This window comes from Mus musculus, chromosome 6, assembly GCF_000001635.26.
Source record: "Mus musculus strain C57BL/6J chromosome 6, GRCm38.p6 C57BL/6J".
Taxonomy (NCBI): Eukaryota; Metazoa; Chordata; class Mammalia; order Rodentia; family Muridae; genus Mus; species Mus musculus.
The window spans coordinates 116,198,172-116,216,544 of record NC_000072.6 but is presented as its reverse complement, the minus strand read 5'-3'; the positions used below and the strand labels follow the sequence as shown (position 1 = coordinate 116,216,544).

The 18,373-nt window shown below is 43.2% G+C and overlaps 1 protein-coding gene and 1 long non-coding RNA gene across 5 annotated transcripts in view; one reads left to right on the top strand and one right to left on the bottom strand.

The window, feature by feature from the left end:
• Washc2 (WASH complex subunit 2`) overlaps positions 1-8,526 on the bottom strand; it is a 54,654-nt gene extending 46,128 nt beyond the window's left edge. For 3 of the 4 annotated variants that reach the window (XR_003956205.1, XM_006506214.3, XM_030255438.1), the window contains exons 1-5: positions 8,418-8,526; positions 8,216-8,338; positions 7,427-7,591; positions 2,535-2,597; positions 326-499 (exon numbers count right to left, since the gene is read on the bottom strand). Coding sequence is in view for 3 of the 4 variants with exons in the window: in XM_006506214.3 (XP_006506277.1) it covers positions 326-499; positions 2,535-2,597; positions 7,427-7,591; positions 8,216-8,338 (525 nt within the window). In the remaining variant the exon portion in view is untranslated. The remainder of the gene's footprint in view (positions 1-325; positions 500-2,534; positions 2,598-7,426; positions 7,592-8,215; positions 8,339-8,417) is intronic. The other variant, NM_026585.3, reaches the window with a different exon arrangement.
• A 25-nt stretch (positions 8,527-8,551) lies between these two features.
• On the top strand, positions 8,552-17,135 carry 9530062K07Rik (RIKEN cDNA 9530062K07 gene). Its single transcript, NR_131013.1, has 4 exons — positions 8,552-8,643; positions 9,288-9,391; positions 14,287-14,375; positions 16,636-17,135. It is a non-coding gene; the product is annotated as an RIKEN cDNA 9530062K07 gene (long non-coding RNA).
• The last annotated feature ends 1,238 nt before the right edge of the window (positions 17,136-18,373 follow it).

Here is an 18,373-nt window from a genome sequence, read left to right as displayed (position 1 = left end):
AAAATCAAAATTCAAAATCAAACCAAATCCAGTTAAAATTCTTACCCTTAACTTCTTGACTGTACAACAGTTTTCCTGCAGAGTTCTGAGGATGGGCGCTCATGTCAATGCCCCTCTCGCAGACTACACACTAAAAACCTTAGAGGAGGAAGACATATGCCCTGCAACTTTTACCTACCTGTACCCCTGAAATGCTCAGTGTGTCAAGTAAGGCTCTCAGAAGGGGGCAATTTGGGATGCTAATAATACCCCCAGCCCACGCCTTACACACCCTGTGCCCAGCAGAGCAGTCAGGACGTCGTCATGCTGTAACTGAACGCTTTACCTTTGGTTCAAGGATCAGGTCCACCCGCTCATTGGCATCATCCTCTTCAGAGTCCGAATTCCCCGCTTTTATGTCAAGTTGCTCAAACGCGCTATCCAGGACCTGTAACCCGTAGTTCACAGCCTCCTGCACTTTAGGGATCAGATCTATTTCTTTCTGTTCCCGGGTCTTCTCCTACAAACAAAATATCCTTCAGTGTGTGCCTCCAATATACCAACTCTAAAGTCATGCCCTCTCCAAAAACATTAATTCAAAATGTCAACGGAGTCATGTTCTACCTTGATACAGACTTTGCAGTCGATGTACAAGCTTTAAACCTTAGTTTTGTTACTTTCTGGGCATCAATCAAATGACCTAAACTCTAGAATTCCAATTTTTTCATCTGGAAAACCAGATGAACAAGAAAGCAAAACTGAGCCCAGCAGCAGGGGCACAGGCCTTTACTCCCAGCATTCGGGAGGCAGAGGCAGGGGGATCTCTGCTCCAGGGTAGCCAGGGCTCTTACACAAAGAAACCCTGTCTCAGAAAAGAAAAAAGAAAAACAAACAAACCAAAACGGAGTCTGTAAAAACACGTGTGTGGATAAGTGTGCTCATTGACTCGAGCCTACCTTTAGCTTTAAGGGACGGAGCCAGGCTCTGACAGTTGTCCTATGGCATTCAGAAAACATTTCACTATAGCCTAACAATTTTAAGTGCAATGCTGGTTTGATATAACGATAATATTCATTGGCTGAATAGCAAATGCATGAGTGCTATTAATGAAAATTCACTTTCCTAAAAATGCTGGACAGAGAGAGCCATGGCTGGTTTCCTGGTTTCTAATATCCTCATCAACAGCTTCACTATCAACCTTCTCAAGTGACTTCCACAAACGTTCGGACGACCTGCCATTCTTTCCTGAATGTGAGGACAGCACTTGCTAGAGCACAGGAAAGTGAGTAAGGGTGTGGACTCCAAGGTGAGATAAGCAAGGATGTATATGAAGTGGTCACACGGGAAGCCCCTGGAACCAGGGAGCTACTGTCCCTCCTCCCTTGGCCTTCTTTCCGAAGCACACAGCACTCACCAACCTTCTTCCTTTCCCTCTCTTTGCTGACCTCCACTATCTTCCACAAACCTAGTCCAAAGGAATGGGCATGAAGCTCAGTTGTAGAAAGCTCATCCAATGCGCGGGAGGCGCTTTGTGCAAGTCCCAGAACACAGAACAAAGCAAGAACCTGAGGCTATGGCTTCCTTCTGTTGGCATGGGCTATTCACTGCCTCTAACTCAGCCCTTCCTTCATCATCTGAATAAAATCTCATCCTTGAGGCTTTTCCCAGCTGGTTTATCAGCAAGTGTCTCCTTGTGTGAACTTCCAAAACACTTACCAACCATGCAATGTCATTTAGGTCAATAACCAATGGCCTCAACAGCCAATGAAGCCTCTGAGAGTAAGTGTCCCAGATCATCAGCTCCTCGCAGTCCCATGACAGAGTCAACAATTGCTCACTGCACAGTCCACTCTGTCCTAACACATCCTGCATCCATGGGGTCCTCAAATACACACATACTAAACCTATATTCCCTAGATAATTCTGAGGTGACAGAAACAAGAGTAAAAACAACCACAAAAGAGATGGGGAAGCTGGGCCTCCAGAGACCTGACCTCTGTGACATCATGTCTCAAAGCTCAGGATGAGGCCTGTTTTCTGAATCAACTGAAGAAGAGCGGCTTCTAGATCTTTAAAGGTGAGTGAGGAAGGAGAGGGAAAAGGGAGGGAGGAAGAGGACAAGACGATGTTTCCTCTGTGGCCTGGAAACCTGAATAGTTTACTCTGCTCCACATTCGTGCCAGAATCCAGCTATTTCATCTCTGTACTAACAGGCTAAATTTCAGGAAAAAATGGAAACGTTTTCTTGGGCCACTGCCAAGGGCCACATTTCCCATGTTCCCAGTCCTCATCACCCTCTTTATCACTTCTCCAGGTTAGTAACTCTTAAGAAAAAAGCATTTTGAGCAGGGCATGGTGGCGCACACCTTTAATCCCAGCACTCGGGAGGCAGAGGCAGGCAAATTTCTGAGTTCGAGGCCAGCCTGGTCTACAGAGTGAGTTCCAGGACAGCTGGGGCTACACAGAGAAACCCTGTCTCAAAAAACCAAGAAAGAGAGAAAGAAAGAAAGAAAAAAAGAAAGAAAGACAGACAGACAGACATTTAATACAAGTACCTGCTCTGCTTTCTCGGCCTCTGCCTTGAGCACCTGCTCCTCCACTTCTTCATCGTACACCCGCTAAGGAAGGAAGCAAATCCCTTGTAAATAATTAAGCAGTAGAATGGAATCACAGGTAAACGATCAATACAAAGAACTTCAAAAAGACAGAAATACCAAAAGCATACACAAGTGGAACCCAGGTCCTCCACATATATGTACCAGATGTGCAGCTAGGTTTTCCTATTAGTCCCCAACAACTGTGTTCCATGGTATTTTCATACACGTGCTCATTACATGTTAGCAGCCCCTGGATGCTGACATCTTGAGGGGTAGATTTTAGTGATGGGGAAAATGCTCAGTATGGATGGTTTTAGACTTTAGCCAGAATGTCAGCCTTTTCAGGTTAGAGATCTTGCCATGCAAATTTGAAATGACTCCAGTAGCAGTACTATCTTAAAATCCCACATAAAGGTTCATGTATTTTTATTGTTGTTCTCATATTGGAAATGTTTGGTATAGGCTGCTAAGTCCAGGGTGACCTCTAAAACACCCACTGGTTTAGGAAGCCCTAAAGGCTATGAAACCTTTGAGGGTGGAGTTCCCAGTAACTGCAGCTAATCGGGGCTAAGTCACTTCCTCGCCCTTCCTGGGCTGAGCCTGCAGCTTTCCTTCATGAGCATTCAGATGGGTATATGATAAAACTGGCAAATACCAAAGGGAGGAGAAGTGGGCTACATGACCCGAGGAGCAAGGGAAAATGATAAGGATGGATTTTTAAGGTTACACACAGCTTTTCAGTTGTATGTTTTCTCATTCAGTTATTTAAGTATCCAGGGTGTCTGTGTATCCAGATTGTGCTAAGACCTATGGATATGTTTAGCTAGATGCTAAGACTGATTCTGAAACTTTAAAATTAGGTTTGCTAACATGTAATGCACACTTATATGAAAATACCATATAACACATCACATACAATGCACATATATGATGAAAACTTTAAAAACAAAATTAAGACTTCAGTGGCTGGAGAGATGGCTCAGTGGTTAAGAGCATTTGTGACTTCTCCTTTAGAGGACTGGGGTTCAAGTCCTAGCACCCACATGGACACTCAGAATTGTCTATAACTCCAGTTCTAGGAGATCTATCTCACCAGGCATGCATGTGGTAAACATATTTGTACATGCAGGCAAAATACTCATACACATACAAAGTTATAAAGAAATCTTTTTTTTAAAAAGTAAGCCTGCTAGACTGTTAGGAAATGCCATGAGGACTAAAGATGAAACCTATGCCTTTAATCCCAGCACTCAGGGAAGCAAAGGCAAGCCGATCTCCATGAATCCAAGGCCAGCCAGGTCTAAATATGTAAGTTCCAGACCAACCAGGCTAAATGGTAAAACCCTGTCTCAAGGGGTACTGCCTACCATGGAGGCTCAGGGTGAATCAGGCAGACAAGAGCATACAGAGCAATCTAAAAAGAGGAAAAAAAAGCCTGGTAGCAAAAGAAGCTCCATGCCGGGCGTGGTGGCCCATGCCTTTAATCCCAGCACTTGGGAGGCAGAGGCAGGAGGATTTCTGAGTTCGGGAAATGATGAAAACATAATTTTTATACTTAACAGAATGATCCTGGAAAGTCAATTTAAGTTTCTTTTTAAATTTTTTTCCACAAAGCTAAAACAATCTTTAATTGGATTTTAAAAACTTCCTATGGTCTTTACTATTTTATATATCCAGGCAGGTGTTTTGCCTACATCTATATCTGTGTACCTTATGTCAGAGGGAGGCATTAGATCCCCAGAACTGGAGTTCCAAGTAGTTGTGAGCTGCATGTAGGTGCTAAGAATTGAACCCAGGTCCTCTGGAAGAGCAGCCAGTGCTATTTAACCTGAGCCATTCTTTTCTCGAGCCTCCTGTGTTCTTTTAACAAACTCAAGTCATTAACTAGGACTGCTGAGTCTGAGGTCAGCCTCTGCTGCAGAATGAAACTCTGTCTCAAGGGAAAAACAAAAAAGGCAAGGGGTGGCACCTTAGGAACTGGGTTCCTTTCTGCTCAGAATTTAAAACACAGGCCAACACTGAACAGCTGTTCTTTTTCAGGAGTCCCTCTTGAGTCCTTACTAATGATTCTGTGTAACTTCTATTGCCCTCAAAAGTCCTTACTGTTCTTTTGCCCTAGAAAGTCCAGCTTGCTTCACTAATTCTAAGATGTAGTTTGCAATTATGGGGCTGCCTCTGAGACTAACAAAACCCAACTGACTTTAAATAATCTCTCAAATGGGTTTCCAGAAACCTAAATAGCTTCAGCCTCCTAGCCTGAACTGGAATTCATGAGAATCAATGTCAGAGTTTGAAGAACATACACAGGTGAGCAGACAGATGCAATAGGCATTTTTGTGAAGTTGATTTTTTTTCCCTCAGTTTTCTGAAGGACTAGCTATTCTCCCAACATCATCAGCTGCTCCTCCACAATGGGAAGACGCTGTGTGTGCCATGTGGCATCGTAAAAGATCTTGGAAGCATTTACATTTAGTGTGGCACCAACACACTTCTGAAGGATCCTGATGGCAGACTGGGAGAGGAATAAGGCCTTCTCGTTAAGGGGACAAAGACATGAATGGAAATACAGAATCCACAGAAGTAGACATACGTAAAGAACAATTTTAAAGTTTTCACAAAACCTAAGCTATGGGAAATTTTAAGAAAACTTTGCCCGAAAAAGCTAGACGAGGGAGACTAGCTAATTAAGATCTATGATCAGGAAATCAAGCTTCTCACGCCTCCTCTGCCTGAAAACAGTGTGATCTGGTACCAATCTGGTACAGGGACATGGAGTACAAAAGAAAACTTCCCAAATTTGTTCCTTGCCTGATCTACAGCTACAACATTAACTACAAGAAGAGCTGAGCATCTGACATAGCAAGAAAAGCGCACGCTAAGAACTACACATAAGAGCAGCACATAAGGGCAGGAGAGATGGCTCCATGGTTACGAGCACTGGCTGCGCTTCCAGAGGTCCTGAGTTCAATTCCCAGCAACCACATGGTGGCTCATGACCATCTATGAAGGGATCTTCTGGCATGACTCCTACACTTAAAAAAAAAAAAAGACATAAATAAACTTTAAAACTTATAAACAAAACAAAACAAAAAGAACAGCACATAAAACTATCCACTCCAGCTTGATGAGAAGTGATGGGGGCTGCTGTCATCAACAAAGGAGAGTACAGTCCCCTAACTGATCCTTCCAGGGAGAAAAGTGCTCAGGCTGACCAGCCAGGTTCTGTGCACATCAAAGAGTATCCTCAGGTTGAGCATGCCAATCCAAAACTCTGAAACCCAAACAATGGCATGACATTCAAAAAAGTTTGGACATGGGGCTGTTTGAACTTAGGGATGCTGAACCTGTAAGGTCTCTGTAGATCCTACATCCTAAAAACCTGAAATCTGAGCAACTTCTAGCCCCAGTATCCCAGAATTTGCACACCCATCTGCATGGGTTTACTTGAATTCATGTTATGTTTCAAACCCATTGCCATTAAAGAAAATAATTGGTGGCCTAGTCAGCTCAGTGAGCCAGGTAGGCTGGCACAGGCAGCACTGAACAAGAGTCCTCACCAAACCCCATGTCTCAAACAAGATGGAATGTGAGGTATGGCACTCCAGTTCACACTATTAAATTATGCAAACATGCATCAGCAACAGCCTACTTGGCACTCTGCTGCTTTTACAATCCCAAATCACGGGGTTATGATCTTAAACATTTATGAAATTGTTTAATAATCCTCATCTAATAATTTCAGGATGCTGTGGACTTGAGTAATTCTCTTCTCACTGCTGGGTGTAGGGCTGTAAGCCTGTAACCTCAGAGGTGAGAATTTCTCTCCAAATTCAAGGCCAGCCTGGTCTATATAGCAAGTTCTACACTAGTCAGAACTAATCCTGAGCTGCTAAAAAAAAAAAAAAAAAAAAATACAACCGCCCCCCCCCAATGCCTTTCTACAAATTAATTCAGAAAAATATTCTTGGATCAGATGAACTAAGCTCCCCCCACAGCCCCCCACCCCACCCCCTGTTCTCAATACATTCCTTTCCCTTTGCTAGATGGCTCCAGGCATGCCTGCGTCTTTTCTATTGTAATTCTACCAAGATAATTTATCTGTGTATTCCTAGCAGATTGCAGGAACTCACTATGAAAACAAAATTCACATACACTTTAGTTAAAGGCCAGCAGCATTTGTACTGGTGACTCTGTGTCATATATTCATCCAAATTGAAAAACTGGTGCTGGCGGGACAGTAGTGGCCCACACCTTAAATCTCAGTACTTGGGAGGCAGAGGCAAGTAGATTTCTGTAAGTTCCGGGCCAGCCTGGTCTACAGAGTGAGTTCCAGGACGGTCAGGGCTACACAGAGAAACCCTGTCTCAAACAAACAGAAGGAGAAAAAAGAAAAGGAAGAAAAAGAAAACTGTAGATGACGAAATGCAAAGCAGACATCTGCATTCACTTACACAACTGAGGGAGACATGATGGACCTACATAAAGTCTCTAGGGACTGAAGGCAAAAGTGGGGCACGTGAGGCCAAGCCAGGCTTAGAGCTGACCATACTGAATGAGCACAGTGGCTTTTTTGAGAGGCACACAACTCTGCTCAAATGGTAATTGCCCTCAAAACTAAAAACAGAAAAACCAGCACGAGGCAAACCTTATTATTAGATGTTTTTAAAGGTTTGTAAAACCCATGAACTTTACTGATAAAAGACACTGATTTCAGAGAAAGGAGCTTCAGTTACCAAGAACCAATCTATCCACCAAAACTTAGAAGAGAACCTTATTATCATTATAAATGACAATAGTTCTTACTCCCCAAAAGGGATTATTCGAAAGTCAGATACCATAAAACAACTCACATTCTCAATGAACTGGGTATTAGACAGCATGAGGAAGTCATTGAACACATTATGCAGACGACAATGTGTGGCTTTGGTCTCCTGAATTAATCCATCCACCTGCTTCTTGATTTCATGAGTCCTGGAGATAGTCTGCTGTGAGAATTCCTGTAGAAACTGTAGTAGCTATTTTGAAAAGAAACATACACAAGTATCAACACTACATGTGATTTAAAGCAAAACAAACAAACAAAAAACCCCTCCCCTTTTGCCCCTATGTTAAGAAAAAGGGATGATACTGTTGATCTAAGGTCAGGTGACCCTGGAAAGCATTAAGAAAGCTCATCAGATAAGTTTGTCCAGAACACAAAACCAGTATCACATTTCTACAGGGATTTAAAGCCCTGTTTGGTTGTCACGCTCCAGAGACCACATAGTGTGACAAAACACCCCAAATCCCACTTGTATGAAAGTTCTGAGCTCTTAGGTCCCGAAGTGAGCAGATCTACTCAAAAATATGTGCTGCCCCATTTAGCCCCAGTTCTAATACAGAAGGGCCTCCGTAGAGACAAAGCAGTCCTTGGAGAGGGCAGAAACAGAATCTGCTCAGCAGGATGGCGTGGAGGGCAAGGTTGAAAAGCCACTGCACGGAAGGAAACCCGCGTCTGCGCGGCAGAGTGCTGGGTAGAAGCCCACAGGGCCGCCCTCCCCGGTGTCTGAGATTGCGCCTTTGAATACTGGAGGAAGCGTGTCCCCGAGGAGGGGTAACTACAACTCTGTCCCTCCCTTGGCCCCGGGTCCCCCGCTCACACCGGCGTCAGCCGCCAGAGACCAGTTCTGACTGCTGCGGCGGATCTCCTCCACCGACCAGGGCCGTTCCCACACCGGCTCGGATGCCGGAGGCCGCTCCGAGTCGGGGCTCGTCCGGTTCATCTACAGCGAGAAGGACAAAAAGAAGAGCTGAGTCTGGGGCGAAGGATCCAGCCCTGCCCTCCTGGGCCGCCGTCCTCACCACGATGACACCGCCACTCAGCAAGCTCCAAAGTGACTACGGGAGTGGCTACTACACTGCCCACCCAGCGCGGTGGTAATCACATGGTTCACGTCACGTGATGGTGTCCTCACGTGACCTGGGGCGCAGCCTCTGATCGGGAGCTATGGGTTAGTAGCTCCTGGGTAATTGGGTTTGACCAGAGAGAAGGTGTTTAAGCGGCCAGCTAGTGCGAAAGAGGCGGAAGGTACCAGTGGGGCCCATGCTGAGGAGTCCCGTGGCCTACCAGGTGGGAGCTGAAGAGGAAGGAGAGCGGAGGACGACTTCCTGGATGTGCGGCGGCTTTATTGATTATGCATGTGATGTGAGACTAGCCCAGGGCCACAGTGACCCTCAATGTGTACATCTGCTAACCGGTTTGGTTTCAGTTCAATGTGGATCCGCTTGAAATTCTTGAAACCCTCAGCTGAGATTCAAGGCCGGGAGGTGGAGGGGTAGAAATCGAAATCCAAAGCTCCCCTGGCTGTCCACTAGCACTTCCTTGTGAACAGACCCCTTTCTGAGTTGGTCTTGCCCAGACTGACTTTTAGAAATAACCCCTTATCTTTCCTTTTTGTGTGCCCGAGAACAAGTTACTTAGCTTCTTCTATAAGCTTTCTTCTGCATATTAAAGAAGCAATACAGCCGGGCATGGTGGCGCACACCTTTAATCCCAGCACTTGGGAGGCAGAGGCAGGCGGATTTCTGAGTTCGAGGCCAGCCTGGTCTACACAGAGAGAAACTCTGTCTCGAAAAATAAAAATAAAAAAGAAGCGATAATAGGTGTTAAAACAGATAGTGCCTGGTATATGGTGAGTGCTCACCTTAGATCTTATCATTTCTCCTGTGCAGATTATTTTTCCAACTTTCAGATTTTGCTTTGTGGCCACCTCCGTTGAAACCTCATTAAAGATTTCTCTTTGGTATGCAACTAAGACAAATGAAAACCTGCTCAGGTAAAAATCTGCAAGAATTTTCACTGTAGTGTTGATCCATACCCAGAAAGCAGAAGCAATCTAAATGTCCATCAGGTGACGAATGGATAAACAAAATGCTGTAGAACCACGCAATTCACCAAAAGAAATAAAATGCTGATATATGATAGGGCATGAATTAACCTAGAAATACTTCAATTGAAAGAGGTCAGTCATATACATGAGCACAGGTTATTCTATTTATATGAAATATCCAGAATGGATCAATCCAGAGAGAGGAAGTAGGTTGGTGGGGGCCAGGGATTGAGGAAAGAAGGGAATGGGGAGTTAACTGCTTATGAGCAAGTAGTCAGCTGTGAACTAGTAAAGCCAGGGTAAAGGCTCAGGTTGGTTTCTGTAGCATTAGTGTGATTGTATCTGTGTTGCTGTTAGGGTGAGCAGGTGTTATAGATAGACATTAGATTTAGGGTTATGATTAACATTGTGGTTATGGTGCTATTTTGGGGGTTAGGGTTAAGGTGGCTGTCTTAGTTATTTTTCTATTGTTATAATAAAAATTACCTCAGAAGCAACTCATAAAAGGAAGGGTTATAGTTAGGATTTAGTGTTACGGTTAATGCTGAGATAGTTGTGAATTATGGTTAGGAGAGCGTTAGTCTTAGGGTGAGCGTAACAGATGAAGGTTTAATTAGGATTAGGGCAGCCTTAATATTCATTACACAGCTGGGTATGGTAGCACACAATTTCTTTATCCCAACCCTGAAGAGGCATATCTAAACTGATACATGTTTGTGTGAAGGCAGCCTGGTCTTAGCTTAGTATTAGTGTTAGGGAAGGGTGTTTGACTAAGGTTAGCTTAAGAGTAGTTTTAATAGAGTTTAGAATACAGTTTGAGGTAAGCAAACCCCTTGAGACCTAATACTTGAAAGGCAGAGGTAGACAGATTATCTGTGAGTTTGAGCTCCAACTTCTCTACATAGAGAGTTCCAGGCCAGTCAGAGCTGCATGGTGGCATGATATCTCAAAAAAAAAAAAAAAAAAAAAAAAAGGTTAGGGTCAGAACTAGAATTATAGTTAGGCTTAGGGTTGAGGGTCAGGATCAGGTTAAGGGTTAGGGATTAAGGTTAGAGTTAAGGGCTAGTTATGGTTAAATATAGTGGTAAACTTTATACATAATCCTAACCCTTAAATAGAATGCTAAACCTAACCATAGTCCCTAACCAGAACCCTAATACTAACTCTACCCCTAATTCTAACCCTACCCTAGTCCTAACCATTGCTAAATCTAATCTTAACCCTAAACCATAGTGATAAAGTAACCTTAACCTAAAAACTATACAGAAAATTAACCATAATCTTTTTCATCTTAATCCTAACCCAAACCAAATACTAACCCTTAATTATAACCTTAAGCCTAAGTTACCGTCTTAGTTAGGATTACTATTGCTGTGATGAAACACCATGAACAAAAGCAGCTTGGGAAGGAAAGAGTTTATTTCACTCACAGTTCCATTTAACAGGTTGTCAAAAGCAGTGAGGGCAGGATCCCAAGCAGTATAGAAACCTGGAGGCAGGAGCTGATGCAGAGGCCATGAAGAAGTGCTGTTTATTGGCTTGCTCCTCAAGGTTTATTAGGCTTGCTTTCTTAAAAAACCAAAACCATCAGTCCAGGGTTGGCACTGCTCACAATAGGCTGAGCCCTCCCCGCCCCCATGGGCCATTAAGAAAATGCCCTACAGGCTGGCCTACCACCCAATCTTATGGAGTCATTTTCTAAATTGAAGTTCCCTTCTCTCTGAAAACTCTAGTTTGTGTCAAGTTGACATAAAACTAGCCAGCACACTTACCCTAATAATAATTATTACACTAACATGATCCAAAAATCTAACCCTAACATTAACCTTAGACATAATCCTAAACTGAACCCTAATCAAAACCACGAGCCTAACCCTAAACATATGTAACAGCAAAACAACGCTCATATTATTCAGAGCTCTAACAAACCCCTTCATCTAATGTAATTGTAAGACTAACTCTAGGCGTAGCTCCAACTAAACTAAAACCATGGCCATGACCTTAATACTGACCCTAACAATGACAAACCAAACCCTGTGATAATCTAGACCCCAACATAAACCCTATTCCTTACTCTAAACCTCATGTAACTCTAAACCTAATCCTACATCTTAAGGAAATTAGAACCAGAAAAGTCAAAATATCCATAATTGTAACCAGAATCCTAACCCTAGCCCACTATAAGAATCCCAATCGTGTACCCTAACCCTAAAATTAACCCTAACCTCTAACATCTAACAATAAACAAACCCTAACTTCTAACCCTACTCCCTAACCTCTCTCATAGGTAGGCCTATATATGCAGCTTTATAAACATATGTATTTCCTAGCTCTGTAATAGATAGGTATATATGTGTAGGTTCACATGTACCTGTATTCCTTTGCTCTCTTCTAAGTACAAATGTGTCCTCCAACTCACATCCACAACTGTATTTCTCAGTTCTGTTACAGGTCAGCCTGTATGCACGTTCAGATGCATGCAGTTTTTAAGCATGGTCCTATGTTCGCATGAATTGCATTTTCACAGACATGAATTATGCATGGTCACATGTCAATGTATACATGAATGTCCCCATACATGCAATTTCTAAGCCCTGTCTTACATATGTTGTCATATTTTTGTGTGTTCTGCCTATGTTTGTACTCTGTCTGATCATTCTTTTATGGCAGCATGTGCACAAATGTTCACACTCATGCGGTTTCTGAGCATTGTCATATGATTTACATACTGGGTTTCACAAAAGCCATGCTACATAGTGAGATTCTGTCTCAAGGGAAAAAAAGGGAAAAGAAAAGAGAAAAAAAAGAAAGAAATTGGGCCTGAAGATGAAGATGTAGCTAACTTCAAAGAAGGTTTGCATTGCATACATGAGACCCTAGAATTGATCCTTCACACCACATAAGCCAGGTATGGTGTTGGCATATACTTGTAATCCTGGCACTGGAGAGGTAGACAGGAGGACCATGAATTCAAGGGCATCCTTGTTGGCATGCTAAGTTGAAGGCCAGCCTGAGCTCAAGAGATTCTGTTTCAATTTTTTTCAAGTTTTAGATATTAAAGACATTATCAAGAGAATAAAAAGGCAACCACAGTTTGGAAGAAAATGTTTACACATTCACTATCTGATAAGAAACATGCATAGAGGAGGGGCACATCACATTTGAGACCACTTGAGGATATATACTGAGTCCCAGGTCAGCCAAGAAATAAGTGGCAAGTTCAAAAACAAAAACGAAAATTAATAAAAAAAAAAAAACAAACAGGAGCTAGAATATGTTTCAGTGGTAAAGAACACAAACTATCTACAGTATGACATAATCAATAAGCAAACATAGTGTTGACTCTCTACAGTACAAAATTAACCTCACTAGTGGGAGGTAGCCATATGTCACTTCTACTACATGTGATCTCCCAAAAGGATCTATCCCAGCAACAATTCTAGTGTCCTCGATGCAATGTAAGTTTTCACTTAAACATGAAGAGACATCAGACAAATCCACTTTGAGATGATTTTACTAGATAAATGATCTGTGCTCTTTACCAATATCAGTGCCACGCAAGATGAAGAAAGACCCAGGAGCTGCCGAAGACCAACGGGGTCTAAAGATACGGCAACTCAGTGCAGCCCAACTCTAAAGAAGAAAAAAAAAATCCAGAGGGACAGGGAGACAACGGCAATGCTGTATATCAATTCTTGAATACACAGCACTGCCGCTGGTTTGGGGATGTGACTCGGTTGGTAAAGTAATTGTTTAGTTTGCACAGATCGTGGGTTTAACCCAGTACTAAATAAACCAAGTGGCATGATGCACACTTGCACTGAGGATTAGAATTTCAAGCTCAGTCAGAGCTGCAAAGCAAATTTGAAAAACGGGAGAGATGACTTAGCAGTTAAGAGCACCAGCTGCTCCTCACAAAGATCTAACATTGGTTCTCAACACCTACGTGAAGGCTCACAGTTATCTGTAGGCCCAGCTCCAGGAGATTTGACTCTCTTGTGGCCTTTATGGACACCCACCCACATGTTATTAAATAAATAAAAAATAATTTTAAAAAGTGAACTTGAGGGCACCCTAAGATACTCAAGACTCTGACTTTTTTAAAAGTATTATTATCAATGTTAGATTTGTTGAACTTGCTAATCTAATTTGCTTTCTTTGATGTGATAAAACACTGACCAAAAACAACTTGGGGAGGAAAGAACTTATTTGATTTATAGGTTACAGTCCATCATTGAGAGATGCTAAGGCAGATACCTGGAGGCAAGGAATGAGGTAGAAACCATGGCGGAACACTTCTTACTGGCCTCCTTCTCATGGCTCACTCACACTGCTCTCTTATACAGCCCAGGAATACAAGTCCAGGGGTGTCACTGCACAGTCAGCTGAGCCCGCCCACATCAATCAGTAATCAAGAAAGAGCCTACAATACAATCTGATGGGGCTGTTTCCCTCTTTCCAGCTGACTCTGGTTTTGTGTTGACAAAACTAACCAGCACAATGGCTATGGTGGTAATGGAAGATAGACCCTGCTCTTAGGAAACAAAACTAGAAAAAGAATGCATGCAATGTGGCACATGCGCTGAACTCTCAGATGTTTGAGGTGAGAGAAGGGAGGGGAAGAATGACGAAAGAGACATGGCTACCTGCTAGAAATCTCTAAATCTCAGTAAAGGCTCTACAGGAGTTCTGTTCTATTCTTTCAAATAAGCTGTGAATCTGCAATTATCTTCTAAGTAAAACAATGGTCCTCAAGAGCAAGCAGCCTCTGTGAGTAGAACTGAAATTTACTTCAAGATTCTGTTGTCTATCTAGGTAGCCTGATTGCTTCCTTTTTACAGATGGGGATACTGAAAGCCAGAGAAGATATGAGGTTTGCAGTGGATTCCAGCCTGTGTTGTCTGGGGCCTGATTTCAGTGACCCTAACCTGTGAGTTTCCACTGCTCTCATAGGACTGTCCCTGTTGCACAAGCTGAGTGTCCTGTAAAGAAACATGACCTAGGGTTTTCCTGATGTATTCTCCAACTCCTTCCTGAACTGGCTGGCTCTCCATGCTAAGCTTCACTTCCGGGTCACTAGGCAATAAAGGCTGAGAGGTTACATTTCATCAGAGGGCCAGCAGACTGGATGACATGGACTTAATTCATCCCTCATCTATTTCATCATCATGACATCTGTTACAATATCTGTCCTACTTACTGCCTATTCTTCTTTGGTAACCTGCTCCACTTGTGGGAGTGTGGGGAACAACTACATGATTCTGGGAGATGACAATGGGCCACTCTCGTGGCCACAGTAACTTGGGTTAAGGATAAATATGGACTCACAAGGAGACAATATGAGATTCCTTTGAATGGATTTAAAGGAAGGTAGGACACAGGCCATGCTGTGACAAGCTCTGACGTGAGGCTCAGGAACCAGACAACCACTTTCCCAGTCAGGAGGAGGAAGCTGGTTAGACAGAAGCAAGCTAAGAAAAGCAAAGATGAATAAAATATCCTCAGGTCCAGGTGTTTCTGACACCCACACTGGGTTCTATAAATATGTCAGTCTTCTTCCAGGAATTGCTCTTATTTTGTGTCAGTTTCTCAGCTGTGCATGCCTGTTACTTGAAAACAAAATCAATATACCTGGGCCCCAGGTCACTAGCTGTGCCACTTGCAGGCCCACCAGACTGGCCCTGCTAGGATAGGAGTGGGGACAAAGGAGGTGCTGTAGAGGCTGTCCTACTGCCTCCAGGTGTTGTGGAGGGCACTGGTCTTAATAACTGTGGACAAGGTTGCTAGTGTTCCCACCTCCATCTTACCTGACATGATGGCTATTCTTGGTTATCAACTTGACTATCTAGAATGGGCTACAATCCAGAAATGGAGGCCACACCTGATCCAGATCTTGATGTTGGAAGACATCGGCTTTTGATCCAGATCTTGAGGTGGGATGACACAGTCTCCTCCTTGCTGACTTCAAGATTTGGAACTCTTAGCTCCTTCTCAAGCACCAGGTTTGCATGGACACTGCCATGCTTCCCACCATAATAATGAGCTAAACTTCTGAAACTGTAAGCCAGCCCCAATTAAATGTCTGCCTTTATAAGAGTTGCCTTAGTGATGGTGTCTCTTCACAATAAAATCCTAAGATATGTGCTAAGTCTTCTGGAACGTGGCCATGTCCTCCTCCTTTCAAGTAATATCAGGCCATCAGATAAAGACTGTGATTTATTGAGTATCATTAAAAATAAACAAGGAGATGAAGCCTCATCCCACCTTTCCTCAGAGGTCCTCAGTGGCGGTCAGAGAAGCTGGAGGGAGGTTTGCACCGACATAAAAGGAGTGGTTACCATCCTTTCTCCCTTGTCATCTACTTCCACCCACTTTTTGATGCTGGGGATGGGACACAGGGACTTTTGTATGCTAAGCAAACATTCAGCAACAGAACTAGCTAGCCCTAGCCCTAAGTGCACAAAGCTAAAGAGTCATCTGCATAATAACTACCAAGATTAACAGACTGGAACATCTCACTGTTCAACACCCAAGACATCTGCATACTGGTTCCTAGTCACCTACTGCTGTTACAACCTACCTCTGTCATCAGTGGCTAAAGGTCATAGGACCATATAGCACATGCTATTTTTTAATATGTATGAATGTATGTATGTATGTATGTATGTATGTATGTATGTATGTATTTATTTTGAGACAGGGTTTCTCTGTATAGCCCTGGCTATCCTGGAACTCACTTTGTAGACCAGGCTAGTCTCAAACTCAGAAATCTGCCTGCCTCTGCCTCCCGAGTGCTGGGATTAAAGGTGTGTGCCACCACGCCTGGCTCTTTTCTTTCTTCCTTCCTTCCTTTCTTTTTCTTTCTTTCTTCCTTTCTTTTCTTTCTTTTTAGCACATGCTATTTTATGTCTAATTCCTTTCACTCAAAAAAAACAAAAAAACAAAAAAAACCAGAAATGTTGACTTTTTACAAAAGATTTATTTTTAAAATTCAATGTGTATGAGTGTTTTTCTGTTTTGTTTCCTGTATGCCTGTCTGTGCACAGGCAAGAAGAGGGAGTTATATGTGACTGGGAGATATGTTGTGGATTCTCTAGGAACCAAACCTGGATCCCCTGCAAGAGTAGTCAGTTCCTTTAAACACTGAGCCCTGACATTCATGACACCTTTTTCTTATCACTTATGTGCAGTGCTCACAGAGACCGGAAGTGGACACCAGATCCCTCAGAATGGGAGTTACAGATGGTTATGAGCCACCAAGTGCATTCATGGAACTGAACCTGGTTCAACGAAGCAGGAGTTTCTGAACATCTGAGCCATCTCTCCAGCCCTAGATATTCATGCTTCTCATGGAACTCTATGACAACAATCCCCATTTCTTCATCTTTCCTGCCCCTTAGGCACTCTGATCACTGTGCTACATTACAAGAGCAACAGTTTATAAAACAGGGACCACTCCTTTATATTTTGCATATATTGTTTTGTGTTAGTGACTGCAGGTCGATTGAGCAAGTTTTGGTTTTGTGTTTGGTTGGTTGTTTCATTTTTCTAGGTAGGGTTTCTTTGTGTAGTTCCGGCTGTTTTGGTATTTGCAGTGTAGATTTGTTTTGGTATTTCCAGGCTGGCCTCAAACTCAGAGATCCACCTGCCTCTGTCTCCCGAGTGCTGGAATTAAAGGTGTGCACCATCATCATCTTAGTGTCTTGTTTTGTTTTTTTGAACAAGCATTCCAACAGATATGATTCAGGATTGACTAATACACTTAGCTTTTTTAAAAAATCAAGCAGTTCATAGAACAGGATTTGCTTTAAGAATAAGCCACAGAGTTAGTTGGAAAACATTAGTTGGAAAACAGCAATGTGCTGATACCTGCTGGGCCAGCATGTGTTCTCATGTTGTCCCAGCAACCATGCCTACAGAAACCTCTTTGCCTCTAAGAGAAAGGATGAAGTCAGGGCATACCATTTCTGGCCTTCTGGTGGACTGGGCCAGTGTGGTGTAGTGAAGGACATGATGTGATGGGGTACTGTACATAGAGGCTATGTTACAGATGCTTTGCTGGGCATAGCAGCTTGGCTGGGGCAGGCATCTCTCTTAGAGAATATGGCTATCTGGAAAGGGCAAGAGCAGCTGGGCACATGGTCTTGTTGGTGGGGGAATAGGACTGTTTGTACAGCATACCAGAAGTGTAGCCTGTTTAGAAGGTAGGCTTTGTCCCAAAGCATATCAGAACAGATAAAAGCTGCTGCAGTGGCATGGCCTGGGTGGCCATTAAACACTGTCCTGAGCTAGCTCACCAGACAGCTTAGATGAAAACTGATCTGTCCCTCTGCCACCTTCCAGTGCCCCCCCCCCCCGCCTCTTGTCACCAAGACACACTAATTCCTTTCAGGATTATTCATTTTCAGCTTAAAGCCCATTATCAAGATCAGGACCACTGTAGAAGCAGATGACCTGGGTTATTAAAGTCCGAGACACCAGGTAGAGTAGCAACATTTGTAGAGGAAAGCAGGTGATCCATTTCTATTCCGTGCTAGACCCTAGAGGCAAGAGGTCCTGAAATGCATTGTCAGGTCTGAAAGAAGCTAAATAGGCATACTTAAGACCTTGGTGGTGCAAATGAGATGACAGAAAACTGAGCTAAAAAAGAAAGGGGAGGGGCTGGAGAAACGGCTTAGTAGTTTAGAATGCTGTTTGCTCTAGATGATTGGGTAGGCTTACACTGCCTGTACCTCCAGTTCTGGGGGTACCTGCTGCCCTCTTCTGGTCCCTAAAGGTATCAGCATAGACACATAATTTATTTTTATTTTATTTTATTAAATACTCAGCCAAATGTAAAGAGCTATTTAAATAGGATAGATTCATCATTCATTCATTTGGTAATTCCCTGCCGGGATCTGCAGAGGGCTAGGGGGTTCACAACAGCTG